At 46.4% G+C, this 20432-nt stretch overlaps 3 protein-coding genes and 1 long non-coding RNA gene across 5 annotated transcripts; 3 read left to right on the top strand and 1 right to left on the bottom strand.

The window, feature by feature from the left end:
* Window positions 1–5487: 5487 nt before the first annotated feature.
* Window positions 5488–9699, top strand: LOC119277058 (heat shock 70 kDa protein, mitochondrial-like). Its single transcript, XM_037558264.1, has 6 exons — window positions 5488–5634; window positions 6776–6849; window positions 6932–7010; window positions 7097–7666; window positions 7882–8502; window positions 8829–9699. Exons 1-6 carry the CDS (start codon window positions 5572–5574, stop codon window positions 9474–9476), a joined length of 2055 nt encoding a protein of 684 aa, XP_037414161.1. The 5' UTR covers window positions 5488–5571; the 3' UTR covers window positions 9477–9699.
* A 910-nt stretch (window positions 9700–10609) lies between these two features.
* Window positions 10610–13407, top strand: LOC119277057. Of its 2 annotated transcripts, none has more exons than XR_005136920.1 (3): window positions 10610–11093; window positions 11807–11910; window positions 12403–13407. It is a non-coding gene; the product is annotated as an uncharacterized LOC119277057 (long non-coding RNA). The 2 variants fall into 2 exon arrangements; XR_005136919.1 differs by having other exon boundaries at window positions 11807–12237.
* Window position 13408: 1 nt separating this feature from the next.
* Window positions 13409–14860, top strand: LOC119277056. Its single transcript, XM_037558263.1, has one exon. It carries the CDS (start codon window positions 14286–14288, stop codon window positions 14535–14537), a length of 252 nt encoding a protein of 83 aa, XP_037414160.1. The 5' UTR covers window positions 13409–14285; the 3' UTR covers window positions 14538–14860.
* Window positions 14861–19555: 4695 nt separating this feature from the next.
* LOC119279651 (oryzain alpha chain-like) lies at window positions 19556–20020 on the bottom strand. Its single transcript, XM_037560827.1, has one exon. It carries the CDS (start codon window positions 20018–20020, stop codon window positions 19556–19558), a length of 465 nt encoding a protein of 154 aa, XP_037416724.1.
* Between the last annotated feature and the right edge of the window lie 412 nt (window positions 20021–20432).

Genomic DNA, 20432 nt, shown 5'->3' with positions numbered 1-20432 from the left:
GGTGGTGGTCGGGCGTGGGTGAGATAAGGCAGGGGAGAGATTAGAGAGAAATGTGAGAGACTGGGGATTTAGTGTGTGTGGGAGGGGGAGCTTACTAATGGCGCACCCCGCATTGGTGCGCCATTAGTATGTTTTTTAGATAGCAATGGCGCACCCCCCGTCGGTGCGTCATTAGTAATCTTTTTTTATATAGCAATGGCGCACCAGCCAGAGGTGCGCCATTAGTAATCTTTTTTTATATAGCAATGGCGCACCAGCCAGAGGTGCGCCATAAGTAATTTTATTATTATTATTTTTGTTGCATCTAATAATTTTTAAGAAAATGAATATGAATATGAAACAGTAATAATTTTTTATAAAAACAGTAATAATTTTTTAAAAAATATCATCAAATTTGTTGTTTCAAAATATTTATGAATATGAAAAAATATTGTCAAATTTATTATTTGAAAATATCATCAAATTTGTTATTTGAAAATATAATCAATTTTTTTGCAATTTTAGTTGCATTCATTTGTGACGGTGGATCGGGTCGGGGAGGGTGCGGGGGAGGGTGCGGTGGGTCGTCGGCGACGGTGGAGCGGGGGAGGGTGCGGGGGGTGCGAGGGGGACCGGATCTGGCAAGGTGGGATAGCGATCGAGATGGAGGGGGATTGAGATCGAGTGTCCATGAAATTTAAAAATATTCATGAGTTCAAATAGTGCCCATGAAATACAATCGAGAAATGAAGGCTACAATTTAAATACAATCGATCTTAGCTAGCTATCTGTTCACAATCTTCTTGCCCTTATTTTTCGTAAATGGAGTCCTTCTCTTGAATGGACGTCCTTTAGGTAGGGCGGTCCTACTTCTTCTTGTGGTGTATGCCGATACTTCATCGTCGTCGTCATGTTCCATCTTCGGGTCGTCGTACTTGTCGAAGTCTTGCTCATTGGTGACTCCATCCATTCCGATGATCTTCCTTGTGCCTCTCCTCACGACAACACGACTGGGCTTTGGCGGGTCGGTAATGAAGAAGCATTGATCCACTTGGGAAGCCAGTACCCATGGCTCATTTTTCGCGGTGACGTTTGCGCCCGCGGTCTTGGATTTGGCTTCGGGTATAACCATGGTGGTGAAATACCGGTCTTCTTTTATGACGCTCTTGGCCCATCTGACACGGAACATCGGGACCTTCTCTCCAGCGTAGCTCAGCTCCCAGATCTCCTCGATCCTTCTGTAGTATCTGTCCTTGTCGTTACCGGTGTAGGATTCCATCGTTACCCCGGAGTTCTGATAACCATCGCTCTTCATGTCCTTTCCCTCGGTGTAGAATGTGTAGCCGTTGATATCGTACGCCTCATACGTCATCAGGTTGTGTTCGGCGCCCTGTGAAAAGGCGAATATGAGTTGTTCTTCCGCGGAAGAATCCTCATGTAAAGGGTACGACAGAAGCTTCTGCTTGAACCAACGCGTGAAACATGAGTTGTGCTCTTTGATTATATCTCCATCTGTCCTCTGTTAGCCTCGGTCATTGTACGTCTTCTCAATAAAGTTTTTGTGCTCTACCACCCAAGGATCGACCACGTCTATGTGTTGTAGCGCGACTAGGTTTGCTCTTTCAAAGTCGGCGAGTCGACCCTCGAAGTCGACATGCGACCCTCACGGTGACCCCATCCAGCGAGCCTGCCAAGGTGCCTGTTGACGGGCAGACCAACGGGGTTCTCGATGCCTAGATAATTCGTGCAGTAGGAGATGCACTTTTCGGTCAGAAAGCCCCTGGCTATGCTTCCCTCTGGACGTGACATGTTGCGAACGTATCCTTTGATGACACCATTCATCCTTTCGAACGGCATCATGCTGTGCAGGAACGTCGGCCCGAGTTGGATGATATCCTCCATGATATGGACCAGCAAATGCACCATAACGTAGAAGAATGCGGGCGGGAAGTACATCTCAAGCTCGCATAGTATCACCACGATCTCTTCATGTAGCCTTCTGAGTTGCCTCACACCAACCGACTTCCGAGAGATGACGTCGAAAAAGTTGCATAGGTCAAATAGCATTTTACGGACGTGCGCGTCCATGATCCCACGGATTGCAACTGGAAGTATCTGCGTCATTAGCACGTGACAGTCGTGAGACTTCATCCCGCTGAACTTCTGCTTCGCTGGGTCTAGGTATCTGCTTATCTTCCCCGCATAACCGTAAGGAAGTTTTACTCCTACGAGGCAGGTGAAAAACTGATTGATCTCCTTCTGATTTAGAGTGAAGCACGCGGGAGGGTAGTCATTTCCGGTCTTCTTGGCCTTTTTGCCTTTGCGACGACTTTTTGTGTCCTGCTTCGCCTCATCATCATCATCATCATCATCATTAGCGTGAAGCTCCTCCCTGATGCCCATTGATTTCAAGTCTGCCCTTGCTTTCAGCCCATCTTTGGTCCTCTCTGGCATGTTGAGCAGGGTACCAAGCATACTCTCGCACACGTTCTTCGTGATATGCATGACATCAAGGTTGTGAGGCACACGGTGGATCTTCCAGTACGGCAAGTCCCAGAAAACAGACATTGTTTTCCATACCTTCAGCAGCGGCTCTGGCGCCTTTCGCTTCTTTCCCGGCTCTGGCGCCTTTTGCTTCTTTCCCGGCAGTGGGCAATCTTTCCAATTTTTCAACAACTCGTCTATTTCCTCGCCGCTCCTCTTACGCGGGCGTCTTCGGGGTTCGGTTTCACAATCGAACAGATTCTTGTGTTTCCTCCACGGGTCATCATCGCGAAGCCACCTTCGATGTCCCATGAACACGGTTTTCGAAGACCCGGGATCTCTATCTAGCTGGCGATACGTTGTGTCATTCATGCACCTGACGCATCCAGAAAATCCGTGGACCACCTGCCCCGCGAGATATCCGTAACCGAGATAGTCGTGCACCGTCGTGAGCAGTGCGGCTCTCATAGGGAAATATTCTTTCTCTGCGGCGTCCCACGTATTGGCCGGCGTTTTCCACAGCGTGTCTAACTCCTCTTTCAGCAGCCCCAAATACAAATTGATGTCGTTCCCTGGTTGTTTCGGCCCTTCAATTAGCATACTCATGTGAATGTACTTCCTCTTCATGCACAACCAGGGAGAAGGTTGTACATCCACACAAACACAGACCAGGTGCTATGTGTGCTTCTCTGGCTACCAAACGGATTGACTCCATCGATGCTCGCGCCCAGCACGATGTTCCTTGGATCCTTCCCAAATTTTAGGTGTTCGAAGTTCAACGCTTGCCACTGGCTCCCATCCTTAGGGTGACTCAACATCTTGTCTTTTTTATTTATCTCCGGATCATTTGCGTCATCTTCTCGCTTCTTCTCCTCCCTACTCGCGTGCCAACGCAGGAGCTTTGCTACCTTAGGGTCCGCGAAATACGGCTGCAGACGAGGAGTGATCGGAAAGTACCACACCACTTTTCAAGGAGCTTTCTTCCTCTTCTTATATCAAGTGACGCCGCACACTGGACATATGGTAGACTCCGCGTGCTCGTCCCGATAAATGATGCAATTGTTCATGCACACATGGTATTTCACATGCGGTAAATCCAGAGGACACACGATTTTCTTCGCCTCCTCGAAATTGGTCGGGCACTTGTTCCCCTTGGAAAGACGTTCATGCCAGAATGACATGTTCTCGTCGAAGCATGCGTCGATCATTTTGTGTTTTACCTTCATCTCCAGAGACATGAGCGTTACTTTCAGGCGGGTATCCTCGGGCCTGCATCCTTCATACAATGGAGTAACCGCGTCTATCTCCAGTTGATCCAGCTTGGCTTTCTCCCCGGCGGCAACTCTTGCGTTATCCGTCTGCTTGAGAAGCAACTCTTGAATATGAGGGTCCTGCACCCAGCCCATCGATGGTCCATCATTGTCTGCTCCGCCGACATCTTCATCTTCATGATCATGCCCTTTGTCTGCTCCGGCATCTTCCTCATCATCATGTCCTGCATCTTCTACATGATGACTGTGTACAACATCACCGTCGTGATCATGTCCTGGAGATTCTTCGTCTTCTCGCCCGCCCGAGCCGCGGTGGTTGTCTTGCTGCCCTTCCTCATTTCTTGCCCGGCCCCCATGGACGACTTCATAGTCATCTTCATTACCTTGCCACCGATAGCCATCCATGAAATCACACAAGAGCAGGTGGTCCCGCACCTGCCTGGAATCCGGGTCCGCAATAAGGCTCTTCAGCTTGCATCTTCGACACGGACATCTTACCTCCGTCTTGTTCTTTTGAAGCATCTCGGCCTTCACGGAGCTCAAAAACCTATTCACGATGCCTTCGGTCATCGTGCGGACCATGGTCGCCTGCGGGGTAGAGCAAAACGATATTTTAGAACCAAGAAAAAATTTGGCATGACTTTCCCTAAAAATAGGACCAAAAAGAATGCATAGTGCCAAAATTCTCGCCGAAACGTAAATGAATCAACATTCCGGCAAAATATTGGCAACTATCGCATTTCAAATACCGGTACCTGCAAACACAAATATATATGCAACACCACAAACATATGCAACACCACGAACATACATAGATCTATCTAGGCCATAAAAAGTGCATGTGCACGTTGTTGGAGGGAGAACAACATAAAGATAGCTTCCCCCTTACTTACCTATCAAAAAAAGGTAATTTAACCACTTAATTTGGATGAATCTATTTTGCAAATGAGGTGAGGATGAGGAGGCAGCCGAGACAAGCTTGGAGGAGGAGGTGGAGAGAATGAAGCGGGCAAAGTGAGTGGGTAGGTGTGGCTGTCCAAAATATCTAGCTGGTCCCAGGTTACTAATGGTGCACCACCTACAAATGTGCCATTAGTAACCCTGGTTACTAATGACGCACCTGCTGGTGGTGCGCCATTAGTAGTTTTGCAAAATAATAATAATAAAAAATATATACTAATGGCGCACCGTTGCAAAAAAATAGTAATGACGCACTATGTGGCTGGTGGGTTATTAGTATGTTTGAAAAAATAATAATTTTTTTGTTACTAGTGGCGCACCATGTGTCTGGTGCGCCATTAGTGTCTTCCACACTAATGGCGCACCAGCACATGGTGCCCCACTGCTATATAGTAGTGGCACACCACATGTCTGGTGCGCCATTAGTGACCATTTCATCTATAGCCTTTTTCCTAGTAGTGCATAAGAGATAATATATGTAACATAATTTTTTGTCTTTTATAGTTCAAAACAATATTTGTTGTCCTTTTTTTTAAAAAAACGGTCTTTTGTCTTCTCTAAATAACATGGAATGTATAACCACCACCAAAAAATGGAATGTATAAGGAAATCCATTGGCATATGGAAAACCGTTCTGAGGGAAGTGTAGAAAAAAAAGGTGGCTAATCATTCTTGGGCCAGGTTAACCAAAGTGACCGGAATAAATGGAAAAATTGCTAGCCCATCTTTCCAAAGATCCGGCAATGAAGGCCCATGTCGCCCATTCGCTCCTCTTCAATAATTAGACTCCCGTCCTCCCAGAACCCAGAATACACGCGGCCGCTTCCCATCCCCAACCCTAGCCGCCAGCAGCTGAGGAACAAGGAGGCAGTCCGGGATGCGGCGATCAGCTATGGCGCTCCGCTCCACGGCGGACCGGTGCTTCGGCCACCACTCACCGGTTAGTTTGTCACCTCCTACAGGAGTCTCGTCCTACCTTCCGTGCTCCGGCCATGTCGCCTAGCTCCCTCTCGGGCCATGTCGCCCAAGCCCCCCTCCGACCCCAGTACCCTAGGCCTCCGCTAGTCTGGCCTCCGTCCATGGCGCCTCTCCGCGCCGCTTTAGATTTACCTCCGTCTGGCCGGAAAACCCAACCGAATTTCCGGTTCCCAGAGGCCTGCAGGTTAACTCGGTTGTCATTTTCGAAAAAAGGAAGCGATTAAATATCTTAGAAACCGAGCCGGGGTAGTCGGAATTCTCACCGCTGCTGCTTGACCATGTTCGGATTTTCCCACTTCGATTAGAATAATATTGTTCCTACAATAGTGATATACGGGCACTTTGCCTTTATAGATGTACGTACATATTATGCTGTCTGGCGATTTGGCTTAGCATTAGCCGTGTTGTTGTGTTGCTTTATTTTTGCGCATGGTTTTGTAAGAAAGAAAACGTGCTATTGGCAGATCGGTTCCATTGTTTTTGTCAATAAGCGGATCTGTGCTGCATATGCTGTTTAGCTAGCATCACAGCATGTGAAGATCAAGGTTGTAGCAGTTCATCGTAGAAATTGACATGGTTGTCATAACAGTAAATCAAGAAATAAGTTCAACCTCAATTTTTCTGCGAATGTTCTGCATGTCTCCTTAACAATCTAGTTTATTCCACCCAGTGCAACGCAGTGGGCGTGACATCCTATCTCTGCAAGGCATCAACCAATGCATCTCTTGATGATCACATGAAAATCTCCCTATATCATCATCTAAGCTTGAAATAACGCAATTATACCAGTTATGTAATGATGTACTGCCCCAGTTACCCAATTCTGAAACCCGTCTTGTTCTGTTACATTCTCAATTCTCATGCAAGTCAGGAGTTCTCATCTCTGTCTTTGGTCCCTTTTCTAGTTTTTCTTCCATCATCCGTGTTAATCTTATGCAGGTTGCAATTTCTATTCTTTGACATTTATGCTCCTATTCTGCATAAATCTGCCAACATAGATCTTAACATTCTTAGAGTTTAGCTTTATATATCAAGTTGCAAAGCAGCATATTTCTTGTTCCATTTTACTGCCTGGCTGTTCATTAAACTTACTTGTGTTTCAGTTGACGAACGTTATTCAATCAACATACAGTGCAAACATTGGTTCAAGATGGGGAAGTCTTGCAAGAGCTTTCAGGTAATAACCTCGTCCTTGTTTACACAATCTGATGGAGATGTTTGCAGCATGCATCTAACTTCTCCATGTTCTCTTTTTACAGTGCAAAACCACTTGGAAATGAGGTTATTGGGATTGATTTGGGAACAACAAATTCATGTGTTTCTGTTATGGAGGGAAAGGTGAATGACCTTCTATATTCTTTCTGCAATGCTATCTTTTCAGCTCATTACTTAACTTTGTTTAATAAACGAGTAATATACTGCAGAATGCAAAAGTGATAGAGAATTCAGAAGGCACTAGGACGACACCATCAGTTGTTGCCTTTAGTCAGAAGGGCGAGCGGCTTGTTGGAACTCCAGCCAAACGTCAAGCAATTACCAATCCACAGAACACCTTCTTTGGTACAAAGCGTATGATAGGGCGTCGCTTTGATGACCCACAGACGCAGAAAGAGATGAAAATGGTTCCATACAAAATTGTGAAGGCTCCAAATGGTGACGCTTGGGTTGAAACAACAGATGGCAAGCAGTACTCACCGAGCCAGATTGGTGCATTTGTGTTGACCAAGATGAAGGAGACCGCTGAATCTTACCTTGGCAAGTCTATTTCGAAGGCTGTGATCACAGTTCCAGCTTACTTCAATGATGCCCAGCGGCAGGCAACCAAGGATGCTGGTCGAATTGCTGGACTTGATGTCCAAAGGATCATCAATGAACCAACTGCTGCTGCTCTGTCTTATGGAACAAACAACAAGGAGGGTTTGATAGCTGTATTTGACCTTGGAGGTGGTACCTTCGATGTCTCCATCCTTGAGATCTCCAATGGAGTTTTTGAGGTTGGTATATATAACTCTGTACTACCTTTTAGTACTCCCTCCGATCCATATTATTTGTCGCTCAGGCAGATGTATTTAGCAGTGAAATACGTCTAGATACATCCATTTCAGCAACAAGTAATATGGATCGTAGGTAGTAGTAAGTTTCAATAGCTAGAAATGTCAGATAATATATTTCATGTTTTTTTCTGATGTGTTGCTTATGTTGCTGTCAGGTGAAAGCAACAAACGGTGATACTTTCCTGGGTGGAGAAGACTTTGATAATACTCTATTGGAGTACCTAGTCAGTGAATACAAAAGATCTGATAATATTGATCTGTCAAAAGACAGACTAGCTCTGCAAAGGTTGCGTGAAGCAGCTGAGAAGGCAAAAATTGAACTCTCATCAACTGCGCAGACTGAGATCAACCTTCCTTTTATCACGGCTGATGCTGCTGGAGCAAAACATTTGAATATAACATTGACAAGATCAAAGTTTGAAAGTTTGGTGAATGGTCTCATTGCAAGGACTAGAGACCCATGCAAGAATTGTTTGAAGGATGCTGGTATAACCACAAAGGAAGTTGATGAGGTTCTTCTTGTTGGTGGCATGACAAGGGTTCCCAAAGTGCAGGAAGTGGTTTCAGAAATCTTCGGCAAGGCCCCCAGCAAAGGAGTCAACCCAGATGAAGCTGTTGCCATGGGTGCGGCTCTTCAGGGTGGCATTCTCCGTGGAGATGTCAAAGAGCTTCTTCTCCTTGACGTAACCCCCCTTTCACTTGGTATTGAGACTCTTGGTGGTATCTTCACCAGACTGATAACCAGGAACACTACAATCCCCACAAAGAAAAGCCAGGTCAGTGAATATGGCTTTATTGTGGAACACTTTGGTGCCTTTAATGTTTGTTCCAGTGCATCCAACAATTTTATCATTGGGATTGCGTAGCTCTGTTAGGGTACTTTATCTTCTTTGGAAGTTTTTATGGTGGCTTCCTGTGAAGAGTCTGGTATTGCGCATTGCATGGTTTTGTGGTACCTACTTGTTCATTATAGCGTTAATTTCCATCTACAATAGATCCTTGAAATGTGTTATTTTAGTGAAGTTTTCTTTGGAATGTGATTTACCTGTTCATGTCTGATTCTTCTGTGGGGCTCCTCCTATTCTGGCTGTGTTCTCTGCAGGTGTTCTCAACTGCTGCTGACAACCAGACGCAAGTGGGTATCCGTGTCCTGCAAGGTGAACGTGAGATGGCAACAGACAACAAACTTCTTGGCGAGTTTGATCTTGTGGGCATCCCACCAGCCCCAAGAGGACTGCCACAGATTGAGGTCACGTTTGATATTGACGCCAATGGAATTGTGACGGTCTCTGCAAAGGACAAGGCCACCGCAAAGGAGCAGCAGATCACCATCCGATCGTCCGGTGGGCTTTCTGAGTCCGAGATCGAGAAGATGGTGCGGGAGGCTGAGTTGCACTCACAGAAGGACCAGGAGCGCAAGGCCCTCATTGACATCAGAAACACCGCAGACACCACCATCTACAGCATCGAGAAGAGCCTGGGAGAGTACAGGGACAAGATCCCCGCGGAGGTCGCCACCGAGATCGAGACGGCGGTTGCTGATCTCCGCGCGGAGATGGCCTCTGACGACATCGAGAAGATAAAGAGCAAGATGGAAGTGGCCAACAAGGCGGTCTCAAAGATCGGGGAGCACATGTCTGGTGGTGGTGCGGCTGGAGGCGGCGCGGCTGGCGGTGGTTCCCAGGAAGGAGGCTCGCAGGGCGGAGGCGACCAGGCCCCAGAGGCCGAGTACGAGGAGGTGAAGAAGTGAAGCTGCCCCAGCAGCCCAACCCAGTTATTAGCTAGTCTTGAGGAACACTAGGGATCTTGTTGGCTGTAATAAAATTTTGCTCCACTGAGGCATGTGAAACATGCTAAATGCTCTTAGCGCGCACGGTACTGCCTTATTGTATGACTTGGTTGAACTAGCGTGTTCTTCGCTTTGAGTTACGTTGATGTTGTGGTTCTCTGCTTGGAGTGGTGCGTTGGTATTATGTGATTATGCTCATCGGTATTATTTGTTCACGCCTGAAATGTGGAAGCACCGGAAGCTGAGTAAGATGGCTATGCATTTCTGTCGGCCGGTGTCAACACCGAGTACATGTCAGGTGCAGTTTTAGGTTCTAATGTAGAACAAAATTAAGTGTTTAAACAAGTTGGGATGTAGTTTTTCGCGTCGTATTTTTGCTTTGCTTGCAAAGCGTGCCACGAAAAACCTTGAGCTGGCTAGGAGGTTTAACAGAACAAGACCGGAAGGTTCTCACGACTAGTTAATTGCTGGGATGCAGTCAAAACTCTAGAAAGAAAACTACTACTACCACTTGCAGAATCATGTTGCTACGGAGGGTTTCAAAGCGCGTACAGATTAACTGCTACCCAATCCTTGCACCCAAGTTAACAAACATGTTCAATCACGTTCATGTATTGGAGATCATTGCTTCCGGGATAGCGATATTTCTTGCACATGTGTAGCTGCTGGGCGATTATAATTCCTGCTCACCCGATCACCCCTTCACTATCTTGAATGGGAAATTGACCAAGCCGTCCAAGTAGGTGATTTACCGAAGGGAAACAGTAGGTGATTTACCTACTGAAAATCGTACTACTACTAGTCTCTACTACTATTAAACAAGCAAACATTATTTTCTCTAAGTGCACCCCGTCTAACGTACATACAACAACACCAAGTAATCACAGCCTCACGATTAGGCTAACTTATTCCAATCTAACCGTCAAACAACAACTAAATATCCCAAAAAATACGTTTAGCAATTTAATGTGGCGGACGAAAACTCTGCGAGCGAGCGAGCGAAAAAAAATAGAAAGGTTCAATCGGCAACCACGTAATCGCACCCTTAATTACCGCTAACTGCCCACCCAATCCCACCTCGAAATTAGCGCTAACCCAAAATTTAACCCTCCCAGATCTTGGTCTCAGGAAATCCACCGGGGCGTCCCTGCCCCATCCGGCCGCCTCCTCCATGGCGACTGGCTCCCATCCGGCCGCCTCCTCCATGGCGAGAACCGTGTCCAGAGGAGGACCATCACGACCATGAGTTCCCCGTCGTCGTCTCTCTCCGTGCTTAACCGGTGTGCTGAAACCCCTCCCAAGCTTCGCCTGCTGCTACCCCGACACAGCAGCATGGATCTGACGTCTCCCGGCCGTCCCGAAGCGGCGGCCCATGGGATCCGAGCGAAGAAGAGGCCTCGCGATATGATGGCCTTGGTTCTCCTCTTATGCAGGCTAGATCTTGTTGGCCTCAAGCAGCACCACCAACAGGATCCAGGCGAGCGTGCGGCTGCTCCTCCACCGTCATGTGACGCGTGTAGTGGCCGTTCACCAGGAGAGACCCAGCTCCACGATCACCACCACTCACTTGATGTGCATGTACGGCCAACCACCCCATCTCCCTCTTAATCCATACATCTTTTCTGCCCTCATATGGCTGCGTGTAGAGGTAGAGATTAGAGAGCATATGCACTTGCAAGCCTTTCGTGTTGAAGACATGTCTTGGAATCAACTGACTCACGGTACCATTATGTCACCGTTTATTTAGACATCTGCATATTACTGTTGCCACTAAAACTCACACTCATTGCCTCAACGCCGCACACGTACGGGAGTTGCCGCCCCCGCGAGGATGTGAATGCACGAGGGCGGCCGCTGGCAAACGAGGCCGCACTTGCGCCCACATGGGAACGGCCACATCAGTTGTACGCTTGCTTTGATATATGAGTTGTACTGAATTTTGCTATATTCAAATTGATTTGGTCAGTTAGCAGCGTGCATGTCTCTTGAACTGACATGTGTTTGCTTAATTTAGTGAGGCTCATTATATTTGGTAAATGCAAAATTCAGCAAAGTATACTTTGTGTGCAGCAAGTTACCGAGGTAGGCTGACTTACCTACGCCCTATATATGCAAAATTCAGTAATGTGTCATACATCTCAAGGTGCATGCTTTATGTGGGATTTACCTGATTGTGCAGTACAAGGATTGGATTATTTTTCATTGACTTGTTTGAGGACAGGACTTAGGCTTTGTTTGTGTTACGCTCTCACCTCTCACTAACGCGACGCCGGGCATCGATCGAGTTGCAGGTCCACACGCCATCGACAAGTCGACCCGCGAAAGAAGCTGGCCCTACCGATCAGGATGACATCGATGAGGAGGAAGCAATGGTGTGACGTCATGGATCCCACCTGTAAGTGCGTGAGTGTGTGGCTACAGTTTTCTACAATATTGTGAAAACCACGATGTGTTTGGCAGTCACGGTATTTGCCACTATATTTGGTGATCCGGTCATCAATATGTTCATGTTCTACATCCCTATCGGCCCCGGGCAAAGAATCAACACTTTATCATAGGCGAGGACTGGTCGTGGCTATATGCAAGTGTGGTCGCCGACACCCAGGCAGGCTCAACGTATCGCATGCATACACGGGCTCTTTTCTTCATACTATGCACCTTGAATTCTGTGAGATATACACGTACATTGCTCCCAAGTACATTGCTCCCAAGTCATATAGAGGTTAATGCTCAATCTTTGTTTCATTTTTAAGAAACTAATTGGTGATGCTTTGTACATAATAGTCAGGATCTGGTTCACATGACTATGTTGCCCTGCATAAATGATCTTCACCACTCTTTATACCCTTTTATATATTGTTTGACATTTGTACTTTTCTATCTGCAGATGAGTAAGAGAAGAAAAATGAATGTGCCCCTGTTTACATCAAGAGAATGTACCCCATATAAGGACCTAACAAACACAACTATGGATGGTAGTGCTAATATCCCACATAATCAAACGGACGATCCTAAAAGGAAAAGTGTTCAATCATGGTATGCCAATGTCGGATGAGAAGAAAGCGGAATACAACGCGAAGTGTCATATATCCTGACAACAAACGAGAGTTGCAGCTCTAGACTGTCTTAACCAGGACCAATTATCACAAACATGTGTTTCTCCGTTAGACTGTGCTATGGTTCATCTCTACAACAGTTTCCCTATCTAACATCATGTGTATCTAAGTGCAGCTTCTGGTCAGGCCCCACTTGTTTCTGGCGATCCCAGGTTCCAGTCAAATGCAATAGGATATGTAATGCTTATTTGTCACATTCATTCATTATGTACTAACTCTTCTCTCCTGTGACGGTAATGTGTCACAAATTCATCAAAAAATGTGCCACTCCCTCTGATGCTCCCTCATGGTGCTAGAAGAACTCCCAGGTCAGAAAAATTATCACGGTTGCTTCAACATTTATCTCTTCGAGCTGTAATAAGAGTTTTGCGACAAGGCTGCCTTGCAATATAATGTACGACCGTATTATTTTCTAAAGATTTTGTATTGCCTGACCATTAATTTGGCTTCAAATGCTCCTGATGAGGCTTGAAAGTTCATTAAGTGTGGTAAGACCACTCTCACATTCAGGTTTATTCACTTTTATATTTCTATAAAGGGGCTTGCCAATCCATCTAACACACCATAGAGAAAAATAGTGTCTTCCAGAGAGCATGACAACTGAAATGCATCTGACACACCTTTGGGCAGGGGAACTTTGTGAAACACGGCATGGTCATGAAAATGTCTTAGAAAATCAATTTATAATGAGAAGTTATGTTCTAATTTGCTCCGGCTTTACAATTTTTGAAGATGTCAAGCCTTGAGGCTCTTTTGTTCAGTGTTGCACATGTCAAGCGTCGGTCCTAAAAGAAAGAAACAACTAAAATTTCTGGAAGATAATATGTACATATGCACATTCTTGAAACAACTTTAGTATCTAGAAGATACTATGTACATTCTTTATTATTTTGGCAAGTAAAGGTTATTTATGGTCCACATTTACTTTTTGTAAGTTGAGATCTAATTTTTTGGATGAAGTTGTGATTATTCCCACAATTATTCAATGTCTTTATTACCTCACTTACTTTTTTGTTCATTTTATTGATATATTTTCTTCCTAGGATGGTTGATAAAAACATAACCATGATAATACGTGCGTTGCACGTGCATGTTTACTAGTACTAGTAATAACTAAAATGTGCACTTGTAGTTACTAGAAGAGTTAGCTAAGTTAGCCTAGCATACTTATTACATAAACCTGAGGCTACCGTACCTAGCCCTGTTAGCTCTATATGCAGTAACAATGCCATTTGGTCCTTGAAAATCTTTCTGCGCCTGAAGAGGCTAGGCGCTAGGGGGTTCTATCCTTAAAGATGGAAGTCATTTCTGCAGATCCAAATGCTCCAGGAGACCAGCATGAGCAACTCCATGGTCAACCCTCGTACACGGTACATGCAAGTCAAAACGATCCAACGATGGCACACAACGACACCACATCGAGGTCCAAATTAACTAGTAGCACAAGTGGAAAGCGCGAAGACCAACGACTTCTTCCACAGCCGCAGCTCCTTCGCGGCAAAGCAACACAGCCAATCAGAGCCGAAGATGCCCACCAAACCCACAGCACTTCACCACAGCTCTTTATAAACCCAGACTGCAAGAGTAAGGTAGACACCACACACACACACACACACAACACCCCTCGTTTGTTGACATCTCGCCGCCGGTGGCCATGGAGGGGTCCTTCATCACGACGGAGCTCGGGGACACGCTGGCCAAGGTGGCCGTGTTCCTGCTCGTCCAGGGTCTCGTGTTCCTGATCCTCAGCAACTCGTCGGACGTCTTCTCCAAAGATAAGAAGCTCAGGTCGCTGAGCTTCCGGTCGATGCGGTCCATGAGCGTGAGGCGCGTGCTCGCGCCCTCCTCCGATGTGCCCGTCGGCACCGACGAACCCTCCTCGCCTTCGCTGCTGTCGTCGTGGTAGTCGCGCCGCTCTGCTAACCGCGAGGATTGAATTGCTTGGAGAGTTAGCGGTTGCTTAGTTCTGAACGTATGGACAGTTCCCCTGTTCTGAGTTGTCGTGGATTCTTAGGCTCTGTTCGGAGTCACTACAACTCCTAAAAATACGATGAGCTGCGGAGCTTCCCTTTCCCAACTCCATGCTTTTTTAACTCCAGCTCTGGGAGTGGAGGGTCTCCGAACAGGTTCTTATTGTGGATTTGTGGTTGAGATCTGAGAATCATATTTGAACTCCCATTATGTTAGATTAGGTGGGATCTGTATATGTAGATATGTACATTGAATTGAATTTGGTGGATGGATTATTTGATTCTAAAAAAAGTGTCTGCTCTCAGTTGTGATTATGGTTCTTGAGTTTTTGTTTCGTTTGTAGTAAACTTCAGTTCCCGGTTAATACACCAGCCAATACAACACTGAGAGCAACTTTAATGGGAGGACCCTTGTCCGTTTGAGTCATCCGGACAGAAAATGTCGCCCAACGGGGCGATTCAAATGGACGTCCGTGCCCGCCTGCTGTTCGTCTCCGACCCAAACCTGACCCAAATCTGGAAACAAATGGGTACGAAGCGGACGAAAGCAGACGCTCTCGTCCACCGCTGTCGCCCGCTCGTGTCCGCCCCGGGTCCCATATGTCAGCGACTGCATTTTTTGCCTCCACAACACCATTGCGATTTCTGCCCCCACAACGCCCGCTCGGCCGCTCCTCGGCGACGTGCGCTTGGCCGCTCCTCGACGACGTGTGCTCGGCCACTCCTCCGCGCTGGAGCGAGGCCACCGGCGCAAGTCTCCTCCGCGCGCTCGGCCGCTCCTCCGCGCCGCAGCGAGGCCGCCGGCGTAGGGCTCCTCCGCGCGCTCCTGCTGGGGCTCGAGGCCCGGACGACGGCACGAGCAGAGGGTGGTTGCAGCAGAAGGCGCGAGCAGAGGCGCAAGGAGGAGAGGAGGGGCGGCGCGAGGGAGAGAGAAGGGGCGGCGTGAGGGAGATAGAACGGGCACCGCGACGAGGAGGGGACGGGCGGCACGAGGGAGAGAGAAAGGAACAGACAGTTTGGGTCTGCTTTTGTGCCGCGCATTGGATAGAACGCTTGTCCGCCCCATGTCCGCTAGGCAGACAGCTGACCCAAATGGACACGAAACGGACAAAACCCATGTCCGTTTGGGTCTTTGCGATGGAGTTGCTCTGAGGTATTTAGGTAATTCTTACACTACCATTCCGCATGAATGATGAGCTATCTCAATCTAAAAAGAAAGTAATTCTTACACTAGACCAGCAATATTAGTCTGTTCTGCTGTATTACGTTTTTTTCACTCGTGCACTTACCAATGGGACCCACCGGCCAGGAATCTTGTCAAGAGAGCCAAAAAATGGTTTAGAGCTACACGCAAAACCCGTAAACTATGTGTTCTGCGCAAAATTGACCTCGATAATTAATCATTTTGTGATATCCTCATTTTAATGACATGACAAAATAAAACCCAACCCTAGAAAATGAGACAAAAAAACTATGTTTGACTCAAATGACGAAATAGGTCATCACATTCCATAACATGGACTTTTGTTTTAGAAAAGGAGGACGACCCCCGGCCTCTGCATCTGGACGATGCATACGGCCATTTTATTAATTATTAACACAAGACCTTACAGATTCATACATCAGTATGACTAAAGCCACCAACTAAGCAACATTTGTCGCTATCCCTATCCAGTTGATGTTGGGGTGCAGAAAGTCTGGGCATAATACCAAACAGAACTCACAGCCAAACCTAACATCCAAGACTTGAGGTCCCAACCAGGACGCCTGCCGGGTATGGGCACCCACCAGTCCGGCGTGCTCCTCAACCAGGACGCCTGCCGGGTATGAGGCCGCCGCAGCCACGTGCCACCAATCCATCTTCAGAGTTGTACTGCTGCATCAACCTTGTCCGGTCTAGCTGCCGCCGACGCCACCATGACGCCAGGCAGCGTCACCCTCCTGCGCGAGTCCATCTTCGCCCATCAGGCGTCGAGTCTCCACTGCCCCACGCCGTCGAGATCCGCCGTAAACAAGGACCTATGGCATAATCATATATTGGATCGCAAATTTCAATGTTAAAAACAAGTATCATGAAATCGCATATATTCATTTAAAAAAGCGTAAACAAGCACACATCTCCTGAGCCGCTCGCTAGCTACTCGTGGGGTGACTAAGAAATTTGTTGTAAATCTTCATATGATACTTCTAAGGGTAGGGTGGCTGTTTTGGCTCTGGGGACCATGTGCTCCTTGATGAACAGTAAATTCAAAACAAACAGAAAATAAAGTTTTAAATTCTGATTTTTTTGTAGATGTTCATATTAGTGTAACAAGCATGCTTGGCATTTTTCATGCGAAACGGGATAGCAATGCTTCGTAAGTGAAAAAATTAATTAAGTGCAACATTTGACGTTCAACTTGTCTTTTTATACATGCGAAAATGCTTAAGCTTTCCGCCTAAAAATTTACATATAGCATTTCGGTGTGACAATGAACACATCTATTTGTTTCGGAATTTTTTTACATTTGTAAAATACATTTTTGGCATGCAGTAGCATATCCTCCCGAGAGCCAAATAGGTTTTACGGTTTCTAAGCTATTTCATACAAACTAAACAAATATCTAACTCTAGTGCTGTCAACAGCCGAAGCAAAGCAACCGGTGTGTATTTGGTTGTACCATATGCATAATTTACTTCAAGCACAAATGCCGCAAATGAGAAGGTAACTATGAATATAGCAACTTATCATTTCATTAACTAAATCTATCTTAGTTAGAATTTAACCTTATTATTGTAGAGTTTGGCAAAATTAGACTCAAAGACATTGACTGTGATTTACCTTAGAGGCATTCGAGGCCATCCCAGCTTTATTTTATACCGGAAAAGGTTTTTGCCCCACTTTATAAACAAAGCAACCACCAGAGCCAAGGTCCAACAAGGTTCATGCCGCACACAACGCACACAAACACGCCGTTACACCAGGTTCTGCTGAGGGCACACCTCAACAATCCCAAGAAAGGAACAAAAAAGCTTTATTTTATAAGTTTGGCTCTTCATCTTAATGGCTGAGTTATGTGCTGCTTATGTAGTTGAGCAGAGGAAAACCATATAAAAAATGTTTCTTATGTGTATTTCCCTACACTTGTGTCATATTTTTCTTCCGAAAAAGCTGGAGCTTCGTATTAATCAAACATCATAGTTACAAGGAAACTCCTAAAAGAAAAGGAAAAATACAATCTAGTCCTCAGCCAATCCTCTACTGGTCTACCCTCTCTACCCCGCGCGTCTCGATGGCGTGTGGATGTTGCTGCCGTTGAAGTTCCATATAGTCACTGATAAGAAGTACTATCCATGCGACCAGCCGGGAAGTGACGGTGACGTCAATCCTGAAAGATCCACGGCTCAGAGAAGAACAAGACGCTACGATGATAAAAAAAAACCTAGACACCCGCCCGAGCTGATGGAGTAACCAAATCGGCTTTGTTGCTCCCAAAGCAACACTGACCCGACGAAGACAATGTCAATTTTGACAGAGTTGATGCTTATGTTTAATCTAGCTTGTTCATAATTTTGAATATATGTATGTGCACCCGCAGAAAAAAGAGAGAAGAATATATGTACGTGCGTGCTTGAGATGGATGATGTATGGATGTGAACAGGTTTGTTGTGAACAATTCAATTTTGAATATTTCTTCTTTTTCAAGTGATATAGCTACAAGGACATGGAAGGTTTTGACAAAAAAAAACCCCAGAAAAAACTAGCACCAATTTCCTTTTTATAGCAACTATCTTGATGGACAAGGTATGAGAGACAGTTTCACCCATACAATAGTCATGGACACCTAACAATCCAAGACAACTACAAAAGTTCAAAACCATCAGTTATAGGTACCTATGCGAGACGGTTGTCAATCAACAACTGTCTTCAATAGGCATCAGGCGGCCGAGACGGTCACCTACCGATAATTGTCGTGAATAGGCACTTGCGGTTGGAAAACCCGCCCTTAGCTTTACGTGGCGATTGCCTAGAATTGCTGCCATAACTGTAATAGACTGGTATATTTTGCAACCGCCTCAACATGATGTTTTGTATTAGTGAAGTACAAACATGATTTGTTTCTTCTTACCTTGGTGTATAAGAAAGATTGCTTCGAAATGTATGCAACATAATTCTAGGCTTTTATTTAGAGGATTGCAAAAACGTCATAATAGAAAGATTACTCAATATCCGAATGTCATGTTCACTTGATTCATAAAGGATTGTATTTGCACCAAACTTTATCCGATTAAATTTATAAAGGATTCTATTGCCCCTAATTTTATTTGATTAAATCATGAGAGACACACATAAATCTTTTCAAGAGGGTCATCTTTTCAGAGGATTTCCGAATGATATCCCCATAGTTTTTCGTCCCCGGCTGTAAGATCATATAGTCGTCCTAGTATTACATAGGAAGTAGAGTGCCACGACGAAAGTCGACTGGCTCAGTAGACAAAGTGTGTGTCAGTGGGACAGCTTGGGAGGCGCGGAGGCCTAGCGATCAGCATGCTGTCGCCACAACGAGTTAGCATCAGCATCGATCAATCAACTCACGCGTTCTTGTTGCTTCATCAAGACGCACCGTCCATTGCATCCCTGCGCGCATAACTACCATTCAATCCCTAGCTAACCGCCCGCTCCGTCCGTCGGCCTCCTCCGATCCGTGTTTCTTCTCTCCAGTAATGGTGCTACCTAGAGGCTATATATAGGGGATTGGTTTTGGTTCCGTGGTGGCCATGCAACTAGCAAGACTTATCTAATGAAGTCATAACAATTCAAGATTTTTGCCATATCAATCGCTTAAAAACAAATGAAGTCTATCGATTGACTTCCATGGTGCAGTTCAGTCAGCGATAGGATCAGATTACCCAACAATTTGTGATGAAAACAATGTAAGAACTTATAAAGAAGTCATAGTAGAATATTTTACAATCAGCGAACACATATCCTAGTCCTACTATGGGTACCATCATCACAGATATAGATTGGAAGCATATGTGGATCACGTCCTTCTCTTGGTATATATGGCTCATGTCCCTGGCTCAGGGTTCTCCACTCCTCATCGGTGCGGTCGCTGAACATGTTGATGCCGAAAACTGCGTCGGGGCCGAAGGCGGCCTTGTGCAGATCGGCGTCGCGGAGTTTTTCCTTGAAGATAGCGTAACGGCGATCCTCCTCGCGAGCGGAGCTGTACTTCCTGCCGTGCTTGGCCTTCCACTCGGCAAACACCCGCCAAGTCTCCTTCTCGCTCATTTTCTTGCCGTGCCCTGCCTTAAACTCCGCCAAGACCCGATGGTGCAGCTCCCTGTCCGTCGTGTTCGCCACCGCCGCCGCCAGGGATACCAGCAGCAGCAGCAGCGCTGCCACCGCCATGACGGCCGTTGGGGGGCTCCTCATCGCGACGGAAGGTGGGTTTAGGGTTAGGGGTATGTGCGTGCAGTTGTTGGGTAGGTCGTCAATCGCGTGTGTGCTCTTCGATCAAACTCTGGATTTGGCGAAGCTCGGTGCTGTATGTATGTATCCAGAAACAAGAATAGAAACGTCGGATCAATCCTTGGAACCACCTCGTCCGTCGGATAAAAAAAAGTCACTGCTGGAATGAATAGTTACCGTCTCATTCGTGCCACCGCGCGTAATTACGCTGCCCCGCCGAGGGCATTTTCGTTATTTCGCATCCTCCAGTATAAAATGGGGCCGCTCTATGGAGAGAACCCTAGCCGTCACTCCCCGTCCCGCCCCGCCGTCTCGCTCGCCCCGCCCCGCATTCTCGCTCGCCCTGCCCCGCCGTCTCGCGCGCCCCGCCCTGCCC

The sequence above is a fragment of the Triticum dicoccoides genome, chromosome 3B (genome assembly GCF_002162155.2).
Source record: "Triticum dicoccoides isolate Atlit2015 ecotype Zavitan chromosome 3B, WEW_v2.0, whole genome shotgun sequence".
NCBI lineage: Eukaryota > Viridiplantae > Streptophyta > Magnoliopsida > Poales > Poaceae > Triticum > Triticum dicoccoides.
Note: the sequence above shows the minus strand (reverse complement) of the source record. Positions and strands in the feature narration are given on the sequence as shown.

Excerpts from the sequence above, each read along its gene's own strand:
- LOC119277058 (XM_037558264.1), top strand. The coding sequence starts at position 5,572 with ATGCGGCGATCAGCTATGGCGCTCCGCTCCACGGCGGACCGGTGCTTC. Across the intron at positions 7,011-7,096 it reads TTTCTGTTATGGAGGGAAAG|AATGCAAAAGTGATAGAGAA; the intron begins GTGAATGACCTT and ends AATATACTGCAG. Across the intron at positions 7,667-7,881 it reads TCTCCAATGGAGTTTTTGAG|GTGAAAGCAACAAACGGTGA; the intron begins GTTGGTATATAT and ends TGTTGCTGTCAG.
- LOC119277056 (XM_037558263.1), top strand. The coding sequence starts at position 14,286 with ATGGAGGGGTCCTTCATCACGACGGAGCTCGGGGACACGCTGGCCAAG.
- LOC119279651 (XM_037560827.1), bottom strand. The coding sequence starts at position 20,020 with ATGAGGAGCCCCCCAACGGCCGTCATGGCGGTGGCAGCGCTGCTGCTG.